Consider the following 19556-nt stretch of genomic DNA (forward strand, 5'->3'; position numbering starts at 1 on the left):
CGTGCTGTAACTGTTGCCCCCCTACGAGCTCCTCTTCTCTTTAACTCCCCTGCTTTCTCTCTTTCTTTTCCTCGCACTTTGCGCATAATGAGCTCCTTGTACATGCGTATAATTGTGTTTCGTGACTTTGTAGGGGCATTTGTGGCCTATTTGTGTGCGTGCGTGCGAGTGCAGGCGTGCGTCTGAGTGCACAGCGGCTGCTGAGTTAAACCAATTCTCCATTTAAGGGACAAGGAGGAGATGGTCCCCCGCTCACGGCCAAGGAGCCAATGAACAAAGAGCTGTGAAACACTGAGTTCCAGAGAACCACACAGCCCTGCGAAACCCCCCCCCCCCCCCCCCGCGACAGCCACCAAATACCACCGCCAACACAACAAAGACTACTACCGCCTGCCCTCACAAGACATATTAAATTAATCTTATGGAAATGCAGAAATGTTATACAAATCCAATTAGATAAAGATTCAGAGTGTGTTCATGAAGATCCCTTTTAATTTATTTTTTTTTTTTTTACAGACAGATCAGTTCAGAGTGTTGTGTGTGCATGGAGAGTATTATGATCTAGGTAGGTTGTTTTGGGGGACAGGGATCGTATAAATACTGATAAAATCTAACCAGACCATCTCCTATTTCGCCCCTGGTTTAACAATGACGCCCTCCAGACAGCTAGAGGGTTTTGAGTCATGCAGGTGAACGACAGCTCAGGCAGCGTAGAAAGAATATGCACTGGGCTCAGCAAATAAATACTTTTGAAATGCCATTTCAGCTTAGTGAGGCTCCCACAGAGAGAGGAGAGCAGTGTTAGAGTTCACTCGAGCACCACCGAGGCAAACACAAACCTTTGCTGCACGCCTATCCACTCTGCATTCTGTCAGTACTCTGTTTCCCCCTTGGCACTGTTAGAATCTTAAAAACACCATTATGGTACATGTGATGACAACGTCAATGAAATCCATCATTATCACATGGCTGAGATGCTGGCTCCACCAGATGCACATAGACATCCAGCGCTGTGCTGTGTACAGACTTTCTGGCCTCAAGGTACTGCGGCGTTAACCATGTTTAATGTTACAACAATCAATGTTTAGGGCATGAGTTATATATGTGGGGTCTGAAATGATTGACTCCCTTGATAAAGATGAGCAAAAAATGACAGTGTAAATAAAAAGAAGAAGATTCAAATACTGAGCATTATTGAATGCTCGGGAAAAAAAGGGAAATTATATTATTTTATCCTAATACAATTGCTCATAGAAAGAGATTTTGTTTAGGAGGCACTATCTCGTTTTCGACGCCAAACCCACCACTGGCGTGCGAGGCCAAAGAGCTCTGTTTTCACGTCATCCAACAAATGTAAACACCTGGAGTTTGCTAAACTGCATTGGCACTTGGATTGAAACAGGTGCTTTGGTCAGATGACATGAAAATAGAGCTCTTTGGCCACGGTGGTGGGTTTGCCGTCAAAATGACAATGCATAAACACAAAAGGACCCCATACCTACTGTAAATTAAGGAGGTGGATCGTTGATGTTATGGGGCCATTTTGCTCATGAACTTTACCCAGTAATAGGACAAAAACTTGGATTTCTCTGCTAGGAGGCTGAAACATGGCCTTAATTGGATCTTCCAGGTGGACAAAAACCTGGATTTCTCTGCTAGGAGGCTGAAACATGGCCTTAATTGGATCTTCCAGGTGGACAATAACCTGGATTTCTCTGCTAGGAGGCTGAAACATGGCCTTAATTGGATCTTCCAGGTGGACAAAAACCTGGATTTCTCTGCTAGGAGGCTGAAACATGGCCTTAATTGGATCTTCCAGGTGGACAATAACCTGGATTTCTCTGCTAGGAGGCTGAAACATGGCCTTAATTGGATCTTCCAGGTGGACAATAACCGCAAGCACACTTCAAAATCCACAAATAAATGGTTAATTGGCCACAAAATAAACATTTTGCAATGGCTATTTCACTCTCCGGACTTGAAACCCATTGAAAACCTGTGGGTTGAATTGAAGAGGGCAGTACATAAGCACAGACGAAGGATATCAAGGATTAGGAAGGATTCTGTATGGAGAAATAGTCTAAGATTACTCCCAATGTGTTCTCCAACTCAGTGCTGTTATCTTCACAATCATTTTGACCCCTAACTTTTTGAGAGAAAAAAAGTATTACTTGTTAAACAAAATCTCTTCCTTTGATCAATTGTATTAGTATAAAATAGTATCATTTGCCAATTTCTTTGAGCATACAATATAGCTCAGTATTTGAATGATTTATTTTATGCAGTATTTTTTTGCTCATGTTTATCAAGGGTGTCAGTCATTTCAGATCCTCCTGTATATAGCAATATATAGTAATATGTGTGTGTGTGTTTGCGTACATGTCTGTCTGTTTGTGTGTGCGTGTGTGTGTGTGTGTGTGTGTGTGTGTGTACAGTATGTGTGTGTACAGTATGTGTGTGTGTGTGTGTGTGTGTGTGTGTGTGTGTGTGTGTGTGTGTGTGTGTGTGTGTGTGTGTGTGTGTGTGTGTGTGTGTGTGTGTGTGTGTGTGTGTGTGTGTGTGTGTCTTTGACGGCTAAAACCATGAACTGCAACGCATCTGGCACAAGCACCGACAGTCTATACAGTATATCCGTCATCACAGTCTCCATCATCAGACCATGAACATCTCTCTAATTAAGGAGACGCAAAGCATCATGTCCCCATTGATCTTCAGTGTGTTGCAGCTGAGCCTGCAGCCTGTACAGCCTGTAGCCTATACTGGGCCAGAGTAGGAAGGTGAAACATTCATACGTACAGTGCCTTGCGAAAGTATTCGGACCCCTTGAACTTTGCGACCTTTTGCCACATTTCAGGCTTCAAACATAACGATATAAAACTGTATTTTTTTGTGAAGAATCAACAACAAGTGGGACACAATCATGAAGTGGAACGACATTTAGTGGATATTTCAAACTTTTTTAACAAATCAAAAACTGAAAAATTGGGCGTGCAAAATTATTCAGCCCCCTTAAGTTAATACTTTGTAGCGCCTCCTTTTGTTGCGATTACAGCTGTAAGTCGCTTGGGGTATGTCTCTATCAGTTTTGCACATCGAGAGACTGACATTTTTTCCCATTCCTCCTTGCAAAACAGCTCGAGCTCAGTGAGGTTGGATGGAGAGCATTTGTGAACAGCAGTTTTCAGTTCTTTCCACAGATTCTCGATTGGATTCAGGTCTGGACTTTGACTTGGCCATTCTAACACCTGGATATGTTTATTTTTGAACCATTCCATTGTAGATTTTGCTTTATGTTTTGGATCATTGTCTTGTTGAAAGACAAATCTCCGTCCCAGTCTCAGGTCTTTTGCAGACTCCATCAGGTTTTCTTCCAGAATGGTCCTGTATTTGGCTCCATCCATATTCCCATCAATTTTAACCATCTTCCCTGTCCCTGCTGAAGAAAAGCAGGCCCAAACCATGATGCTGCCACCACCATGTTTGACAGTGGGGATGGTGTGTTCAGCTGTGTTGCTTTTACGCCAAACATAACGTTTTGCATTGTTGCCAAAAAGTTCAATTTTGGTTTCATCTGACCAGAGCACCTTCTTCCACATGTTTGGTGTGTCTCCCAGGTGGCTTGTGGCAGACCTTAAACGACACTTTTTATGGATATCTTTAAGAAATGGCGAAGCCACTCTTCCATAAAGGCCAGATTTGTGCAATATACGACTGATTGTTGTCCTATGGACAGAGTCTCCCACCTCAGCTGTAGATCTCTGCAGTTCATCCAGAGTGATCATGGGCCTCTTGGCTGCATCTCTGATCAGTCTTCTCCTTGTATGAGCTGAAAGTTCAGAGGGACGGCCAGGTCTTGGTAGATTTGCACTGGTCTTATACTCCTTCCATTTCAATATTATCGCTTGCACAGTGCTCCTTGGGATGTTTAAAGCTTGGGAAATCTTTTTGTATCCAAATCCGGCTTTAAACTTCTTCACAACAGTATCTCGGACCTGCCTGGTGTGTTCCTTGTTCTTCATGATGCTCTCTGCGCTTTTGACGGACCTCTGAGACTATCACAGTGCAGGTGCATTTATACGGAGACTTGATTACACACAGGTGGATTGTATTTATCATCATTAGTAATTTAGGTCAACATTGGATCATTCAGAGATCCTCACTGAACTTCTGGAGAGAGTTTGCTGCACTGAAAGTAAAGGGGCTGAATAATTTTGCTCGCCCAATTTTTCAGTTTTTGATTTGTTAAAAAAGTTTGAAATATCAAACATCATATCATGTCATTCCACTTCATGATTGTGTCCCACTTGTTGTTGATTCTTCACAAAAAAATACAGTTTTATATCTTTATGTTTGAAGCCTGAAATGTGGCAAAAGTTCGCAAAGTTCAAGGGGGCCGAATACTTTCGCAAGGCACTGTATTAAGATGTATAAAAGCATTATGCATGTATGTACAGCTCTGATACACTCTGAAATGAATGACACACACAGGCACACACACACACACACACACACACACACACACACACACACACACATACATACATACATACATACATACATACACACACACACACACGAAAACACACACAATTGGTGTTCTGGGAGGACTCCATGTGTCAGCGATATCATATGTGTGTGTGTGGTCTGGCTGTGTTCCCTCATAGAGCTCAATACAATCTGCAGGCGTAAATACCTGCTCACCAGAGCATATTGGAACTAATGACTTACAATGCTGGCCATCTGTACCGCTGGACATTCAGCTCATGCATTCTGTCCTTGCCCGTTCTGTATCAATTTGGGCAATTTGTCATCCATCATACATCATGTCCTGGAAGGCCTGATTGAGGTGCCCATATTAAGCATTCCCTAATAGTCAGTAGGCTACTTACAGACTCCGGTCTCAGTCGGAGAGGGCCCCTGCCTGACAGTCTGTACAGCTAGATATAAACCGTGAAGCAATTTGGCCTAAGCGTTTGTAAAATAGGATCTGCAGACAGGGAGACATTTCCCACAGAGCGGGGCTTCTTCCCCCCTCTCTCTTTTTCCCTCAGTGCTGTCTGACAGCCCGCAGGCACTCACACAGAATCCTTACTATTCATTTACTCAGCAAACTGGCCACATTGACTTATACATTAGCCATCTTACACAGCAGCGTACCAACACAGTGCAACTCTAAGGTTAAGTACAGCGAGAGCTTGGGTATGCTCATGTCCAGCCAACATGGCCTAAGTCACATCCACAGTAGTCTTTGGAAACCAATGGAGCAGGATGAGTCGGCTACACGATTGCTATAATGAATTACCAGAGCAAAGGGGGAGAAATACAGCCCCTGGTAGTATTTTGAGGTGGTTAATGTAGTCGTGATAAATCTATGTTCGTAAGATGTATCAAGGGCAGCAGGTAGCCTAGAGGTTCAGAGCGTCGGGCCAGTAACCCGAAAGATCACTGGTTCGAATCCCCGACCCAACTAAGTGAAAAATCTATAGATGTGACCTTGAGCAAGGCACTTAACCCTAATTGCTCCTGTAAATCGCTCTGGATAAAAGTGTCTGCTAAATGACTAAAATGTACATGTAAATCAACCTGATTGAAATATCATTCCACCGGGCCTACTGGACTGCTGGCCACGAGGGAGAAGAATTGACAGGTCCTGACCTGGTCTGAAATGAGAGAAAACTTTTACTGCTGCCTTCGGGATCAATGATGTAATGAAAAACTGAGCACATTAATTTGAATGAAGATGTCAATTCCCATTGGTGTGTGTAAATTTTGGTGCTAGTCATGACTGGTCCCAGGGGCCCATATGGATGAAGGGGTTTTGTTGAGCCTCAGTGCCTCATTGATTCATCTAAGTCTTCATGAGGATTGGAGGGCACCACAGTAGACTGGTCTGCTGTAAATCAATTCCAATTGAAAGGTTTACGACACATACAAAACAAACCCTGCAGCTGCTGAGGACAATGAGATAGTACCACCAGTGTACATAAAGAGCATTAATGTTAGTTAATGTTAGGGTTGAATTAGGACAGTTCAGAACTTGGGGCTCTTCAACTCTGGTCCTGGAGTTGGTGTGCAGGCTTTTGTACTTGCCCAGCCTTAACACACCTGATTCAACTCATCATGGTCTTCAGTCAGGACCACGATTAGTTGAGCCAGGTGTGAAAGTAGGAGTTAGAGTTAGAGACCCTTGGCTGGAATAAGTTACACATAAAGTGATTCATAACTCTAATGAATAGTTAATAAAGGTTCCTTACCCGTCCGATGAGCACCGGTTCAGGCCCGCTGTACTCTTCAATCACAAAGAACTGGTTCCAGATCCAACTCCTCCTGCTGCGTGACCGAGCCCCCTCCCCATCCATTTGACCACGGCCCTCCTCCTCATCCGCCTCTTGGAACACCAGGCCCCGCCCATTCCCGGGATGGGACTCAACTGTCATCCCCCCACCGGCTGCCTTGTCCTGGTTGAAGCCCCAGTGTGTGTCTGGGTGTAGTTTGAGGACATGGCTGCTATCGATTGGCTCTGTGGCGCCACCTTCAGGGTCTTGAGTGGCAATCGGGCTGAGGATTTTGAGTCCTGGTGCGGCTGTGTGAAGAAAACTCTCCTTATGGGAATCCCCTGCCACACTCCCAGTCCCTTCTCCCTGGGGCTGCGAGGTGAACACTGAGGGAGGGCCAGCATTTGTCTGAGAAGAGATGCTTGAGGGGAGATGCTTGGTCATGGCCGGAGGGTCAGTCTTACTGGTCTTACTGATGGTCACCTCCCTGTCAGTGTCGAGACTGACCTCATTCATAGGTGTTGACAAAGGGTGAGAGGTGTGTTTGCTCTTCCAAGTGACTGTACTATCTGCAGCCCTCATCTCAGAGTTGTATTTTCCCACACCAGAATCTAGAGTGACTTCACTTAAAGTGTGAACAGCCTTTTCTAGACTTGGATCAGGATTTGTGACAGGGTTTATATGCGGCAGTGAAGTTGGATTATCCAATGCGAAGTGGTTTTGAGTAACAGCCAAATCTTGCTTCTGTAATTTTAGGGCCTCCATCGGGCTGTGATCCACATCAATCAAATCTCTCTTTCTGCTTCGACTGCTCTTGCTCTGAAAATCATTCAGACTCGGAACACTCTGCATCTGTGAGTTCACAATCATCACCAGGTTCTCTTTTGACAGCAGTTTTAGGACACTGTAGCTGCCGGTCACATTTAATTTTCTGGTTGAATCCATAGTGAGTCCTTTGCCTTGCAGCCCTGTGGTGTGAATGCTCAGATCTGGTCTCACTCTGGATCGGGAAATGGATTTGAATCTGGTTCTATTGGAGTGTAGGTCTGGTCTATGGTGAACTAGGAATACTTTCTCCATCCTCCCTGTTTTGGTGGGAGTCCCAGCATTATTGGTGCTGTTCTTGATCTTTTTAAGTTCTTTCTCCTGGACCGATTCCCTGTTATTGGGTGACAGAGTTGATTCTCCTTTTTTGATAGGGTTTTCTTCCATGTCCAGAACTGGATTCGGTTTAAAAGCCTGCCTCTCCTTATTAGATGGCATGGCTGCATGATTCTGGGGTATTTTGGGGTGAGAGATAGAGCCACTATCACCACCCAGGTCATGACCAATTGAGTTTCTAAGAGTCACCATGGGCATCACGTTTGAATTCACGCTTGAATCCCATTGGTCCGCTATTCTGTTCTCCCCTAGCTTCAGCATGTGAGTCCCGCCAACCCCTCTTCCCCTGAAAATCTTAGTGGCTGAACCTTCTCCCATAAGCTCCTCCCACAGACACAGTGAGACCAATAGGAGCAGATTCCTGGTGATCATCTTGTCCTGTGGTGAGATGTCCTAGTTTGAGTGATGCTTGGTGCAAGGAAACACTTGTTTTCCGGCTGTCTTCATTCTCCCTATTTCTCTTTCCTTGTATCCTCCCTCTCACTCTTCCATTACGTGCCCTTCACACTGAGATGGAGGACAGGCGCCGTGTTGAATATCTTTCTCTATCTGTTCACAGCTCCTCTCTGCTGTTTCCCCCCCCCCCCCTCTCTTGCAGAATGTCTCGTTCAGTTTCCCACGGAGGGTTGAACACCCTGAGAGAAAGGATAAAGATAATTAAGTTAGAACTTTAATCATCCCACTGTGTTAATTAAAAGTGGAGCGACACAGCAAGGTAGGTAGCATAACTCACAGATGAACAAGCAGGACAGATCAACTAACGGGGCAGAAATCACATTTACACAAGCAGTGGTGCGTCGCGAGGCACAGTCAGATAGTTGTTGTTACACTGAGTGCCGAAAGTGTTCGGTAGGTCGCACTGTGTTGTCACGCGCAATACGGATTCATGCACTTGATTTTGTGCACTCTTGTTGTTTCGAGCTTTGTGAGTTGTGTACTGTTTTTGTTTAACTATGTGCTGTCTTGTGCAGTGTAGTGCGTTGGTGTGTATGACACTTGAGCAGTGTTGATGTGCAGACAGACCCTGTCAGTACATTCATTGGGGCATAATCCCAAAAGACTCCTCCTTCACCCTTTCTCCCTTCCTCTCCTGCCCTCCTTCCCCATTTAAACAAATCGTTTTTCTTAAGAAAAAGCCTTACACTTCCTCCTCCTCCTCCTCCTCGTCTTTTCCTATTACCACCTCTCCCACTCACCACCCGTCTCTCTAGCTCTGCCTATCTATCCATCGCAGTCTCTCCATCGTTCTCTGCCCCAGGTTTGTTTTAGTATGCTATCCCTTCCTCTGCTCGTCTTTCCTGTCCTTTCCTCGTTCCCTGTCAATCATGATGCTGTCGTGGCGTCCCTCACCCTCCGTGCTCTCTCTCTAACTTCAATCAATCAGCCAACCCTCTCCCTTTGACGGCCCAGTGACATTGGAATTGACAGGTGTCTGGCATCCATATTGATGACACAACATACCATTATCAAACCCATATAGTACTCATATATCAAGTGGAACATTTCATATTCACAGTCACAGTATTTACTGACTAGAAGTACCGCAACACAAGTTAACAGGGTGTCATTCATTGAATATGTCTGTATTTCCGGGAGCGTTACTACACATGCAGGCTACTGCAGTTTGAAGATCCAATCAGAACGACCTCTCACCCAAGCTCAATGACACCCGCTCTGTCCAGGATGAACATATTGTCAGGGAACTTGTCGGGCCAGGCAGTCGTTGCCATGGGCACCTTGTTGACGGGCTGAGGGCAGGTAGCAGGTCAGAATACCGATGCGTGGATTGTTAGTGGTTGGGAGAAGGGTTCATTACTGGTGTCTATCTGGGATGTTGTGTCAGACTGTGGTTTCCCAGTGACTTTAAGGGGTCAGTGCAGTCCTTCAACTGATCCCTGTACATACCTGGACTGCATTCCTCTGTCGAACAGAGTGGCTCAGAGTAGACTATGGCGTGTGACTCATTGTTCTAATGAGTGGATGATGTAACATGTAGTACCATGCATTGGTTGAAAACACGACATGTGTTACTCATGATAGTAGGTTGAATGTGTTACTCATGCTGTGTCTAATGGCAATACACCCATCAATATACACCCTCATTCTGCTCCAGGTGATGCGCTTGATATCCCCCACGGTATCAGCAGGGGAGACAGAGGCTGGCTGTCCCTGTGCTCATAACTACAAATCTGGAGCCTCCGGAGGGTATTTTTCCTCATCTCAAAGTTGTGGGATGTCGACGTGTGAACGACATTGCTCTCCAATAGACTTCATCTCTAATAAGACACATTTCTACATTTAACACAATTCAGAGCACTGTCCAGGTTCTAATCACTGTGACAACCAACCTGTGTGATTACCAGGCCCTGCCTCCCTTACTTCCTCATTCAGACGCTGATGAGCTATAGTGTCCCTGGGATGAGAGCAGCCACCCCAGAGTTAACGGCTCCTCACAGTCGGTTAAAGGTGAGTAGGGGGCATGGGTAGGGGGTATGTAGACGGTGGAACACCCTCTCGTCTTTTAACTTTCCGCTGCTTCCTGCCGTGTTCCATTTACCCCCTCGGGTGCACAGAGTTTCTTGCTGAACTGATTAATTGGGGCCATAAATATCTTAATTAATTTTTCCCTTCCTTGGGCCCCAAACTCAAACGATCGTTTGGTTCGTTAGTATTAGAGGCAGATCTCTGCCATCGATCGCAGGAAGCCGAGTTGCAGTGAAGGCTGTCACCAACTTAACGAGACTGAACATTTTAATTACGATTCACCTCGGTCCGTGCGGTCTAGCTCTCCTTTCCTCTCTGGAGCCCCATCTCTCACACAATCGCATACATATATATTATCACGGGCGCACAAAAAACACAAAACTAAAACATAGCCATTCCCTCCTAATTCCAGACACTCAGAAAATATTCATACAAATACATGAAACACAAACACGGTCTCTTCTCAAACGCACACACTGCTAGACTGCAAGAAAGACACCGCCACAAACCCCACACAAACAACAAGACATATGTGTGTCGTTCTGTTCCCGGTGGAAAGCTCAGGGGACCGCCTCTGGGACCCACAAAAGTCAGAGAAGAAAGAGAGAACTCGCCTTTCTAGGAAAGGTAGTCCAAGAACAGTCACCCTTATAATTATGCATGGAGAAACAAACAACAGAGAGAAGAGGAGATAGAAGAGGCAGCCACGAGCAAAACCGGCCCGTCTTGGGAGACCACCACTACGTTTTAAGAGCAGAAAGCCATTGAACACACATAACCCAGGCCTTGTCTTGAACCTCAGCAGATAAAAGCAGACCTGTCAAAAAAGTGTCGAGCTTTATAAAATCAGCACAGTGAATCTGGAGGATAAGGAGTCATTCCTCCTCGCTCCTCCTCGACGAAGGAGTCGAGGATAAATCTGTGCAGATGGAATTCATCTATCCATGCCCTGATTGTGTCTGGGCTGCAGGTGAAATCTGTCACCAGACGGTAAATGTGAACGGTGAGCATCACAGCTGCACGGGCATTGGGAACCGGTCACCGGCCATTCCCTGCCAGGCCTGAAGAGGCAAATCCCCTGAGAGGTGGGTTCGTTCGGGACAGAGAGAGAAGAAAGAAAAGGAGGGAAAACAACAAAGGAACCAAAGGAGAGTAGAACGGAAGAGTGTAATCCAGTCATCCAGACGAAGTCCTCGTTTTGATAAGTGCAGAACGATAAGTCCACTTCAGGGCCGGCTCCGAGCTTAGAATACAAACTCATCCCCGTAATACAAAGAGAAAGAAGGGCTTATGATCCACAAGGGTCCCAGATTGGTCAGAGTGTTCTATAGCTGGGTTAAAGGTTATAGCAAAAGAACATTTCCAGCTAACAATTGGATCAAGTGAAACTGTTCACAGGAGACTATATACAGTACCAGGATTAGCCGAGTATTCACAACATCCTCGCATTGCTTTAAGAACCTCTAGGGAAAAGATCATTCACTCAGAATCCATTCCTACACTACTACAGCCCACTGGCACAATCTAAAATCATTACTAATCGGATTACTTTGAATTTAACACGTTTAGCGCTAAGTGTTTGAGTACAGGGATATACCATGACCCCTCGAACCATGTGATGTAGCAAATTCTCATGTTCAGCGTTCACATCCATTCAAGTGTTAGATAATGAATAAACATATTCCCTCCCCGCACTGCCTGAGTTCATTCTCATGGGGAAACCACGAGAGATCTATGTTGTTAACAAGGAGAGAAAAGTCTGTATTTGGACGGTGGAACGTGCTACCAAGCTTTTCCCACACATAATATGACTCTATACTCAGACGCCGACTAACAAGCATTACACCTAGGCACTGTACCTCTCCTGCATTTCAAGAACAAAAGTCGAAGCTTCAGTGGTCTACCTGCACAATGATAACCTAAGGTCAGAGGGGTGTTTTTGTAGCAGACAGCTCTGCTGGTCTGTGTCAAGGTCTCCTGGGTAGAAATTCACCACATGGACACAGAGGAGTGGTGAGTCACTCAGGCAGCAGAGGCATTTACAGAAATTACACCTGATGCCCATCAAGACTGCCTTTCTTCATCTTCTGCCTGGTTGTTTTCGCACATCAAACAGCTATCTGATCTTCTCAAAACTGCCTGACATTTTAGAGAATGTCCCCGTAATCTATGAACACTCTCCCTGCAGGCAAAGTGTGTGTGTGTGTGTGTGTGTGTGTGTGTGTGTGTGTGTGTGTGTGAACAGAATGTTGCTAATGCACAGGAGATTTTGTCTAACAACATCCTTGATGCATCCCCAACCCACTCGGTACATTGCAACCCTCGTACATCAACAAAATAAAGTTTGTCCTTCCTCATAGAAAAGGGAGGTACGATAGATATATTGTACGTTGATTATTAAAAAGACAAAATCTCGACTTCCTTCTCGCCTGTTTACGTTTCAATGGCGTTACCGGGGAGCCTGCCGGGGGAAACTTTTCAGAGATGAAAAAACACCAAAGTGACCAATGTTGGCATTCGAATACGTCGCAGACCTATGGACAGGAGACGACACTATAAAAAGAGACACAACAAGGCCACAGCTGTGAAGAAGAGGCCCGAATAATGACACTTGATATTTTTTTAAGTACGCACAAATCCATTTACAGTAGAAGTCGCTTTCATGAAAAAAAAAACTCTATATTATCTCCACGGGCAGCACAGCGAAAGGAGCGCAATGGCACCGTAGTCTAATGCCTGATCATGATCGATAGTCTTCCGCACCATGTGCTGCTCAATAGAACGTTTCTTCCAGAACTCCCTCAGCTATGTCTTTAATTGATTGTTAATAGTGGTGAGGGGTTGTTGCCTAGTAACATGCTCATGTTTCGCTATACTTAAACGGAGTCAAACGAGTCTTGTGATCAGTGGTAGTGATTGATGCCACGCTGTACTTGTCTTGTGTGATCGTTACATCAATCGAGACTAGAGCACGACTAGCATGATGCCACACTGTACTTGTCTTGTGTGATCGTCAAATCGATCGAGACTAGAGCATGACTAGCATGATGCCACGCTGTACTTGACTTGTGTGATCGTTACGTCAATCGAGACTAGAGCATGACTAGCATGATGCCACGCTGTACTTGTCTTGTGTGATCGAGACTAGAGCATGACTAGCATGATGCCACGCTGTACTTGTCTTGTGTGATCGTCACATCGATCGAGACTAGAGCATGACTAGCATGATGCCACAAATGTTATATCATGTAGTTGGCTTTGAGGTCTGTGCAGGGCCTATGTCAGTACTTGTTTGAACTGCGTAACAACGGATGAATCATTTACCTTAGTTGCGCGCCATTGCACTAGTTTGGCGTTGGTCAGTAGGCTATAGCCTGGAGAGTTGCTATGTTGTCATGCCATATTACTGTAGCACTATATTATTATATTTGCATGGTACTGTTGAGCTGAGCTAGTTATGTGTTGTGCTCTGGGCCTCGGAGCCTCTCTCGCTCTCTCTCTCTGCTGCCACACTTTTTAATCCCCCTTGTTGGAGTCACAAAGTCCCAGCCTTATTAGCATATATCTCCCCTTCTGTCTGACTTTTATGCTCCCTCGGTCCTCCTCAGCTTTATTTCACCGGCGACAGATATTTTTGTAATGCTAATGACTTCGCCCCAATCTCAAATATGCATTTTGTTTTTGTCTTTTCCTATTTGGGTCAGTTTGTTTGTTTATTTTCTCGATCTTTTGTATCGGAGGGAGCAGTGAAGTGTATTCTTTGTGCTCTCAGCTAGCCAGGTAGCATCGTGTGCGCTGGGTGCTAACAGATAGGCAACCAAGGAGAGGTAGCTAAAGTGACAATGATGAATGACCTTTGTTCAGTGGATTCTACTTCACTTTCCTCTGTGGCTTGTGTTGGGTTTTGTCTCAGAGTTGTTTTTCTTGGATTTTGTATATGTTTTTAGCTCAGAGTTGTCGGTTGGGTTAGAGGATAAACCTTAGGGATTTCCCGAGCTGCAAGTTTCCGAGTTTGGTCAGCTCAGCCTCGTGGCATGCGGTGGTGCATGAGATCAAAGTTGGTTGGGTGTTGTATTTCAGGGCCGTTTTCTGTGTTGAGCGTTGTCACGCTGGGTGATGGTGTGCAGGTTCTCCGGCTCGCTTCCAGCGAGCAGCTCAAGATGTCGGGACACACACACACTGAGACAGACACACACATTCACTCCCAATCCCGTCCCTACCACAAGGTCAATTCCTCAGCACGGTTGAAATCAGGGCAAGGGGCAGGTGGCAGGGGCGCAGAGGGGGACAGTCAAAGACCAACCGTAGCCTGCGGTCAGCTCTGGGGGGGGGGGTGGGGTAATGAGGACACTGCAGAGGTGGAGATCCCCCTTCTGCTAATGTACAGATCACAGGGCTCTTCTAAAAAGCCCTGTGCTTTTCCATAAAACTGCATCTATAGCCGTGGAGAAGCTTAAGCTGTAATCCTCCATGAAGGATTGAGTTTGCTATGGCGGCCTCTGAGACTAAGTTGAGGGTTAGAGTGTGTGTGTGTGTGTGTGTGTGTGTGTGTAAGTTCAAGTGTGGATGTGTGCGTGCAGTATAACGCTCTCCCTAATATTGGGCAAAGGCCTATGTTTGGGGGATGGACCTGGAGCTGGAGAACATACGATAGAATAAGAGGGAACACATTAGTGGGTGTCTGTGTTTGGGCATGGCGAAGAGGCCTTGAGGACGGGACAAGAGAAGGGAAGGGTCGGTTCTCGGAGTAGAAAAAAAACAGATGGACAAAGGTGCTGATATTTCCACTAACCAACCGGACAAGTGGGCATCCTCTGGACTGTAGGATAGTATTAGACTGAGAGGGCAGAGAGTTCTGCAGCTATAAAGGACTTGGATACTGTACCTCTGTTATTATCTCCACCCCACAGACCAGCCAGGATTACTACACACTCATGTAAATGGCCACTAATACAAGGACATCACTCTCACGGACCACTACCATTAAGAGTCCTCTGAGCCAGCATTTCACTCTTTCTTTTGATCCATCCATCCATTTATCGCTCCAATTCTCTCTCTCTCTCTCGCTCTCTCTCACACACAATATATCTCTTCCATTTCATTCCCTCCCTCTACCTCCTTTTCTCTCCCCCTCCCTTTCTCGTTCCCTCCCTCCCTCTCTCTTTCCCGCTCCCTCTCAGGGTATTAGGCATTCAAAGATCTCTCTCTGGCTGGCATGCGGTAGAAGTTATCAGTCCATCTCTCCCTTCTTTTTCTCTATCTCTCTAATCTTCGTTAATCTTCCAGCCCAGAGTGAAGTGAGAATTAGTTTCTCACTCTCTCTCATCAATCTCTTGCACCTTTCCCCTCCCTTTCACCATCTCTCTCGTTCTCTCCTTGTCTCCCTCCCTCATTCACTCGCTCCCATTCTTTCACCTCTCTCCACATCTTTCTCACTCATTCCCGGGCTCCACTATTCCTGCTTCATTCCTCTCTCCGTGTCTCCATTTCTCATTCCTCCCTTTGCTATTCTAACTGAACACCTCTCTCTCCCTATCCCATCTCCCTCCATCCCTCTTCCTCTCTCCTCCCTGCAAAGTCGACCAGTGTGAGTCGATTAACCCTGCAGTGTGTCCTTCTCTGTCACCCTGCCACATGCCCCCGCATGGCCCCAGCCAGTCAGAGGGTAAAGACATGATGACTTCCATCCATCCTCCATTGTGAATCACTCCACAGAAAGAAAAGCACAGGGAAGGGCTATCCTGCCCTCAAAACAAAACTTCTGTTGTCAGGCTACTAGGTCATAACTAGATAATGTCCCCTACAGAGGGCCTTCAGACCACAGACACACACAAGAAATACACCCTGCACTTCCTGTTGTTTACAATATGACAGACTGTCCAACTAAAACCTGTCACTGTATAGGGCAATTGTAACATGGCACTGTGTTTTTCAAGATTCTGGCCCCAATTAAACGACACAAAAAAGAAAACAACCTCACTGCAGGTACAATGAGAATGTTTACGCTGTGTGTCAAGGACAGGTGTACTTTTGAGTCATTATCCACTAACAATGTCTCCAAGGAGGAACAGCTTGCAGGTGTCAGTTTTAACACCGTTAACACATCCTATACAGCATAAATAGTCCTGCGATTGACCGAAGTGAGGCCTCAATCACATTGGCTATTGTTGTAGAAAATATAGCTGCTGTAAGGAATGTACAGTATCTGCTGTACTAGCAGCCTTGGGGCTATATTATCGGCTGGCGTTAAGGTGGCGCTAACGTCAAAACGCACATTAGTTAGCAATTGCGTCGTGTAAAAACTGGCGCACTGGCATTTTCCCGGCCCTAACACCAGGCTCGGGCAATTTACTGTCTTATATCAGCTCACTTGCACTCAGATGGGCGGGGTGGAAATATTTGAGGTGTGTCCTTAAAAACATGATCCAAAGTGCTGATTTTAGGCAGCGCTGATATGGATATTTAAGGTCAACCAAAAGCTGGTTTTAGCAGTAACACAGTTGGTTATGGCAACATGAATTCTGACAGTGGAAACAGAGCCTATACACCCGGGACACACACTGCCAATATGAGCATGGAACAAGAGTAGACTAATGTGCTTTTGGTGCCTGTATACGTATTTACAAACATAAAAAAACTCGTTTTTTTCCCATTTCGTTTTATTTGATTAAAAACCAAAGCATAGCCTCCTTTCCTCTCAATTAAGGCTTTTCTTTCTTTTGTCTGCCCAATGAAATCGCTGAGTAGTCAAGACCTTCGACGAAGGGTTTGGCTCCTAAGACCAATTGGAAATAAACATGAATCACCAATGCTTTATTAAAATATCAGGTAAAACAGCGAGCCGACATTCCCTTTTGATCTATGCATGATGTAGGCTATTTGTCCATGCCCATCATGAAAGGAGAGATGAGAACCTCAGTGAATACCGATGAAACCTTATATTTAGAAGTTATTTGTAATCTGTAAAAATAGCTTATATTTCTGTTTCATATGTTCAAAACCCAAGGCCTCCCTTAGATCTACTATAACAAAGGCCAGTTCAACAGAAATGCTTGTCTTTTTTGATCCTGGGGATTTTGATGATATCATTACATTTGACATTTATTTATTGTTGTTGTTTTTTGTTCAAACTGATTGCTGTTTTTTCTTTCTCGTAAAATTGTATTACAACCAAACTTGTTAGAATGATTCACCTTCCTGGTTTTATGTTGACGACGTCCGTGGCACGCTTGCAGTGCGGCTTATGGAGATGTGTGACTACGATCTGATCTGTAAATGGCTCCGATTATGTTCATAAAACATAGGCCTATTTAGGAGCAGTGTACCGACGGTGAGTCGACATTCTCCCTTCTCTTTTGTTGGATCTTTGTCCAGCTACTGTTAAAAGTTTGGATGTGTGTAAAAACCCTCCATAGTCTTCATTGTTGTAATATTATATGCCCACAGGGAGAAAGTAAGGTGCCTGTCAGTGTGACATAGCCTATTTAAAATAAGTTGTTATTTTCTTTTGTTTAGAATTTGATTAGAATTATTCTGTCTCTTTTTTTAGGCCTTTTCAATAATACATTTAATTTTGCTTATTGACAATGTTTGGCATGCAATTACTCAGAACAATGAGGACTGAAAACAGGTTCAAGTTTTGTTATTTAGTTTCTGTAAGCCATTTAACAAGCTATAACGGACTAACATTGGAATTGGAGTTGATTCCAAGGTGACACATAAAAGACGGTATATACACAACCTGAAGCAACTGCATATTTTACCATGGAGCCACGTTCTGATTGGCCAGTGAGTCATAAAGAGACACGAGAGAGAAAGATCCCGGTGAAGGTCAGAAAATACAGTAACGCAGAGAGAAAAAAAGATGTAGTGAAATAAATGAAGAATAGAGGGAGAGGGATAAACAGATAAGGGCCGCTAGTACGTGATGGGCAACAGAGTTAAAACGATAGAGGGATGAGGGAAGAGGTTGACATGGCTTAATCCTCCCCATTCTCTAACATTCCCAGGGAAAAAGGAGGGACAGCAAATGAGGAGGAGGGAGATGGCTAGGAGGAGAGGGAGAGGGGGGGGATCAACATAGAGCTGATTAGGTCGTGGATGAATGCTGGGTCAGGTTGTTTAATCATGATTGGATTTGCTCTGCAGTTTGTTTTCAGTGGAAATACAGTATATCTTGAGGGGGCATGTCTCTCCAATGTGGTTGTGTGTGTTTTAAATGCCTGCTAGATTAGATTGTGCTGAAATGAACTGGTATAGGCAACATTATCATGCATACAACAAACCTTGGGAAACCACATTCATCTATTGGAATGTGTAATGACATTGATTGGAGTAATAACACTGGCACTGGGCATGAAAACAACAGGAGGTCAGCCATTTTCCTTGTTATTATCCTTTCATATTATTCCTCCCCTGCTGATAAGCCAGAGTGAGAAAGGGAGAGGTGGTGTGCCACTGTTCCTGACGCTGATGGGTGCGGTAATATCGGCCCATTAATCCCAGTGATTGGCAAACACTGTAAAGGGACGACCCTGTCCTCTGTCGCCACGGAAACCTAGACAGACCAGGCCACCTTCCCAGCAGCAACTTGTTTTTGTTTATGTCTGAAATTGACTTTGCAAACAGGCTGCAGAGAGAGAGAGAGAGAGAGAGAGAGAGAGAGAGACAAAGCGAGAGAGAGAAGGAGAGATGGTGTCAGTTATAATAAGGCGATTCAAGGTTCAATTCCCTCTGGAAAAACTCGTCTATATCCCCAATCAAGCAATCAAGGCAATTAACCTGGATTCCTCTGGTGAGATCCCAGCTGTGTGGAGGGCTACGTGTAAAGATGTAACCCAGCAAAGTCTCTCTGGTAAAGGGCATCTGCTCAGCCAATCAGCAACGCAATGTAATCACGTTTCACACTGTGTTAATCACTTCAGCTTAATGTATCATTGGTATGAAAACAATCTTATACTCTATTAACGGAGAGGGAGGGAGGGAGGCAGAAAGGGATAGGAGGGAGAGGAAAACAAAATAGGGACGAGAAGAGTGAATGCAAGGGAGAGCAGGAAAGTAATGACTTGAGAGAGAGCAAGAGTGAGAGAGAAAACAGCAGCGGGGGAAGAAAAGAAATGAGAAAAATAGAGGAACATTGTGTACATCTCCAAAAACTCTTACTCTTCTAAAACCTCACTAATTCAATCTGGGGAATCCAGTTGAGTGACTGAGCCCCCCCTCCCCCATCCACCCCTCGTCGTTCCCATTTCAGAATAGAGCTCAGAGAAACTCCTAATCCTCCTTCTGATACCCACACCCTGCAAAGCACAGACAGATACAACAACAAGAGAGAGAGAGAGAGAGAGAGAGAGAGAGAGAGAGAGAGAGAGAGAGAGAGAGAGAGAGAGAGAGAGAGAGAGAGAGGTATGTCAGGAGATGGTGGAAAGATATGAGTATGAAAGAGAAGGAGAGAGGGAAGAAAGTTGGCAAGGGAAACAGAGAGAGAGGTGGAGTAAAAGAAAGATGGATGGGAAAGGGGGGAATAACAGAGGATTGTGTCGTATTTGAACTCAGTCTATTGGTCTCATCAGTCCTGACAAATTCTTCTTTAATTAAAACCCTAAATCCTCCACACTTTAAAGCCCTTCTTATAAT

At 45.0% G+C, this 19556-nt stretch overlaps 1 protein-coding gene across 3 annotated transcripts in view; it reads right to left on the reverse strand.

The window, feature by feature from the left end:
- LOC110508473 overlaps positions 1-19556 on the reverse strand; it is a 144834-nt gene that overhangs the window by 80695 nt on the left and 44583 nt on the right. For all 3 annotated transcript variants that reach the window (XM_036966293.1, XM_036966294.1, XM_036966297.1), the window contains exon 2: positions 6255-8071. In XM_036966293.1, the coding sequence (XP_036822188.1) occupies positions 6255-7808 (1554 nt within the window). In that variant the 5' untranslated portion in view covers positions 7809-8071. The remainder of the gene's footprint in view (positions 1-6254; positions 8072-19556) is intronic.

The sequence above is a fragment of the Oncorhynchus mykiss genome, chromosome 28, assembly GCF_013265735.2.
Source record: "Oncorhynchus mykiss isolate Arlee chromosome 28, USDA_OmykA_1.1, whole genome shotgun sequence".
Classification (NCBI taxonomy): domain Eukaryota; kingdom Metazoa; phylum Chordata; class Actinopteri; order Salmoniformes; family Salmonidae; genus Oncorhynchus; species Oncorhynchus mykiss.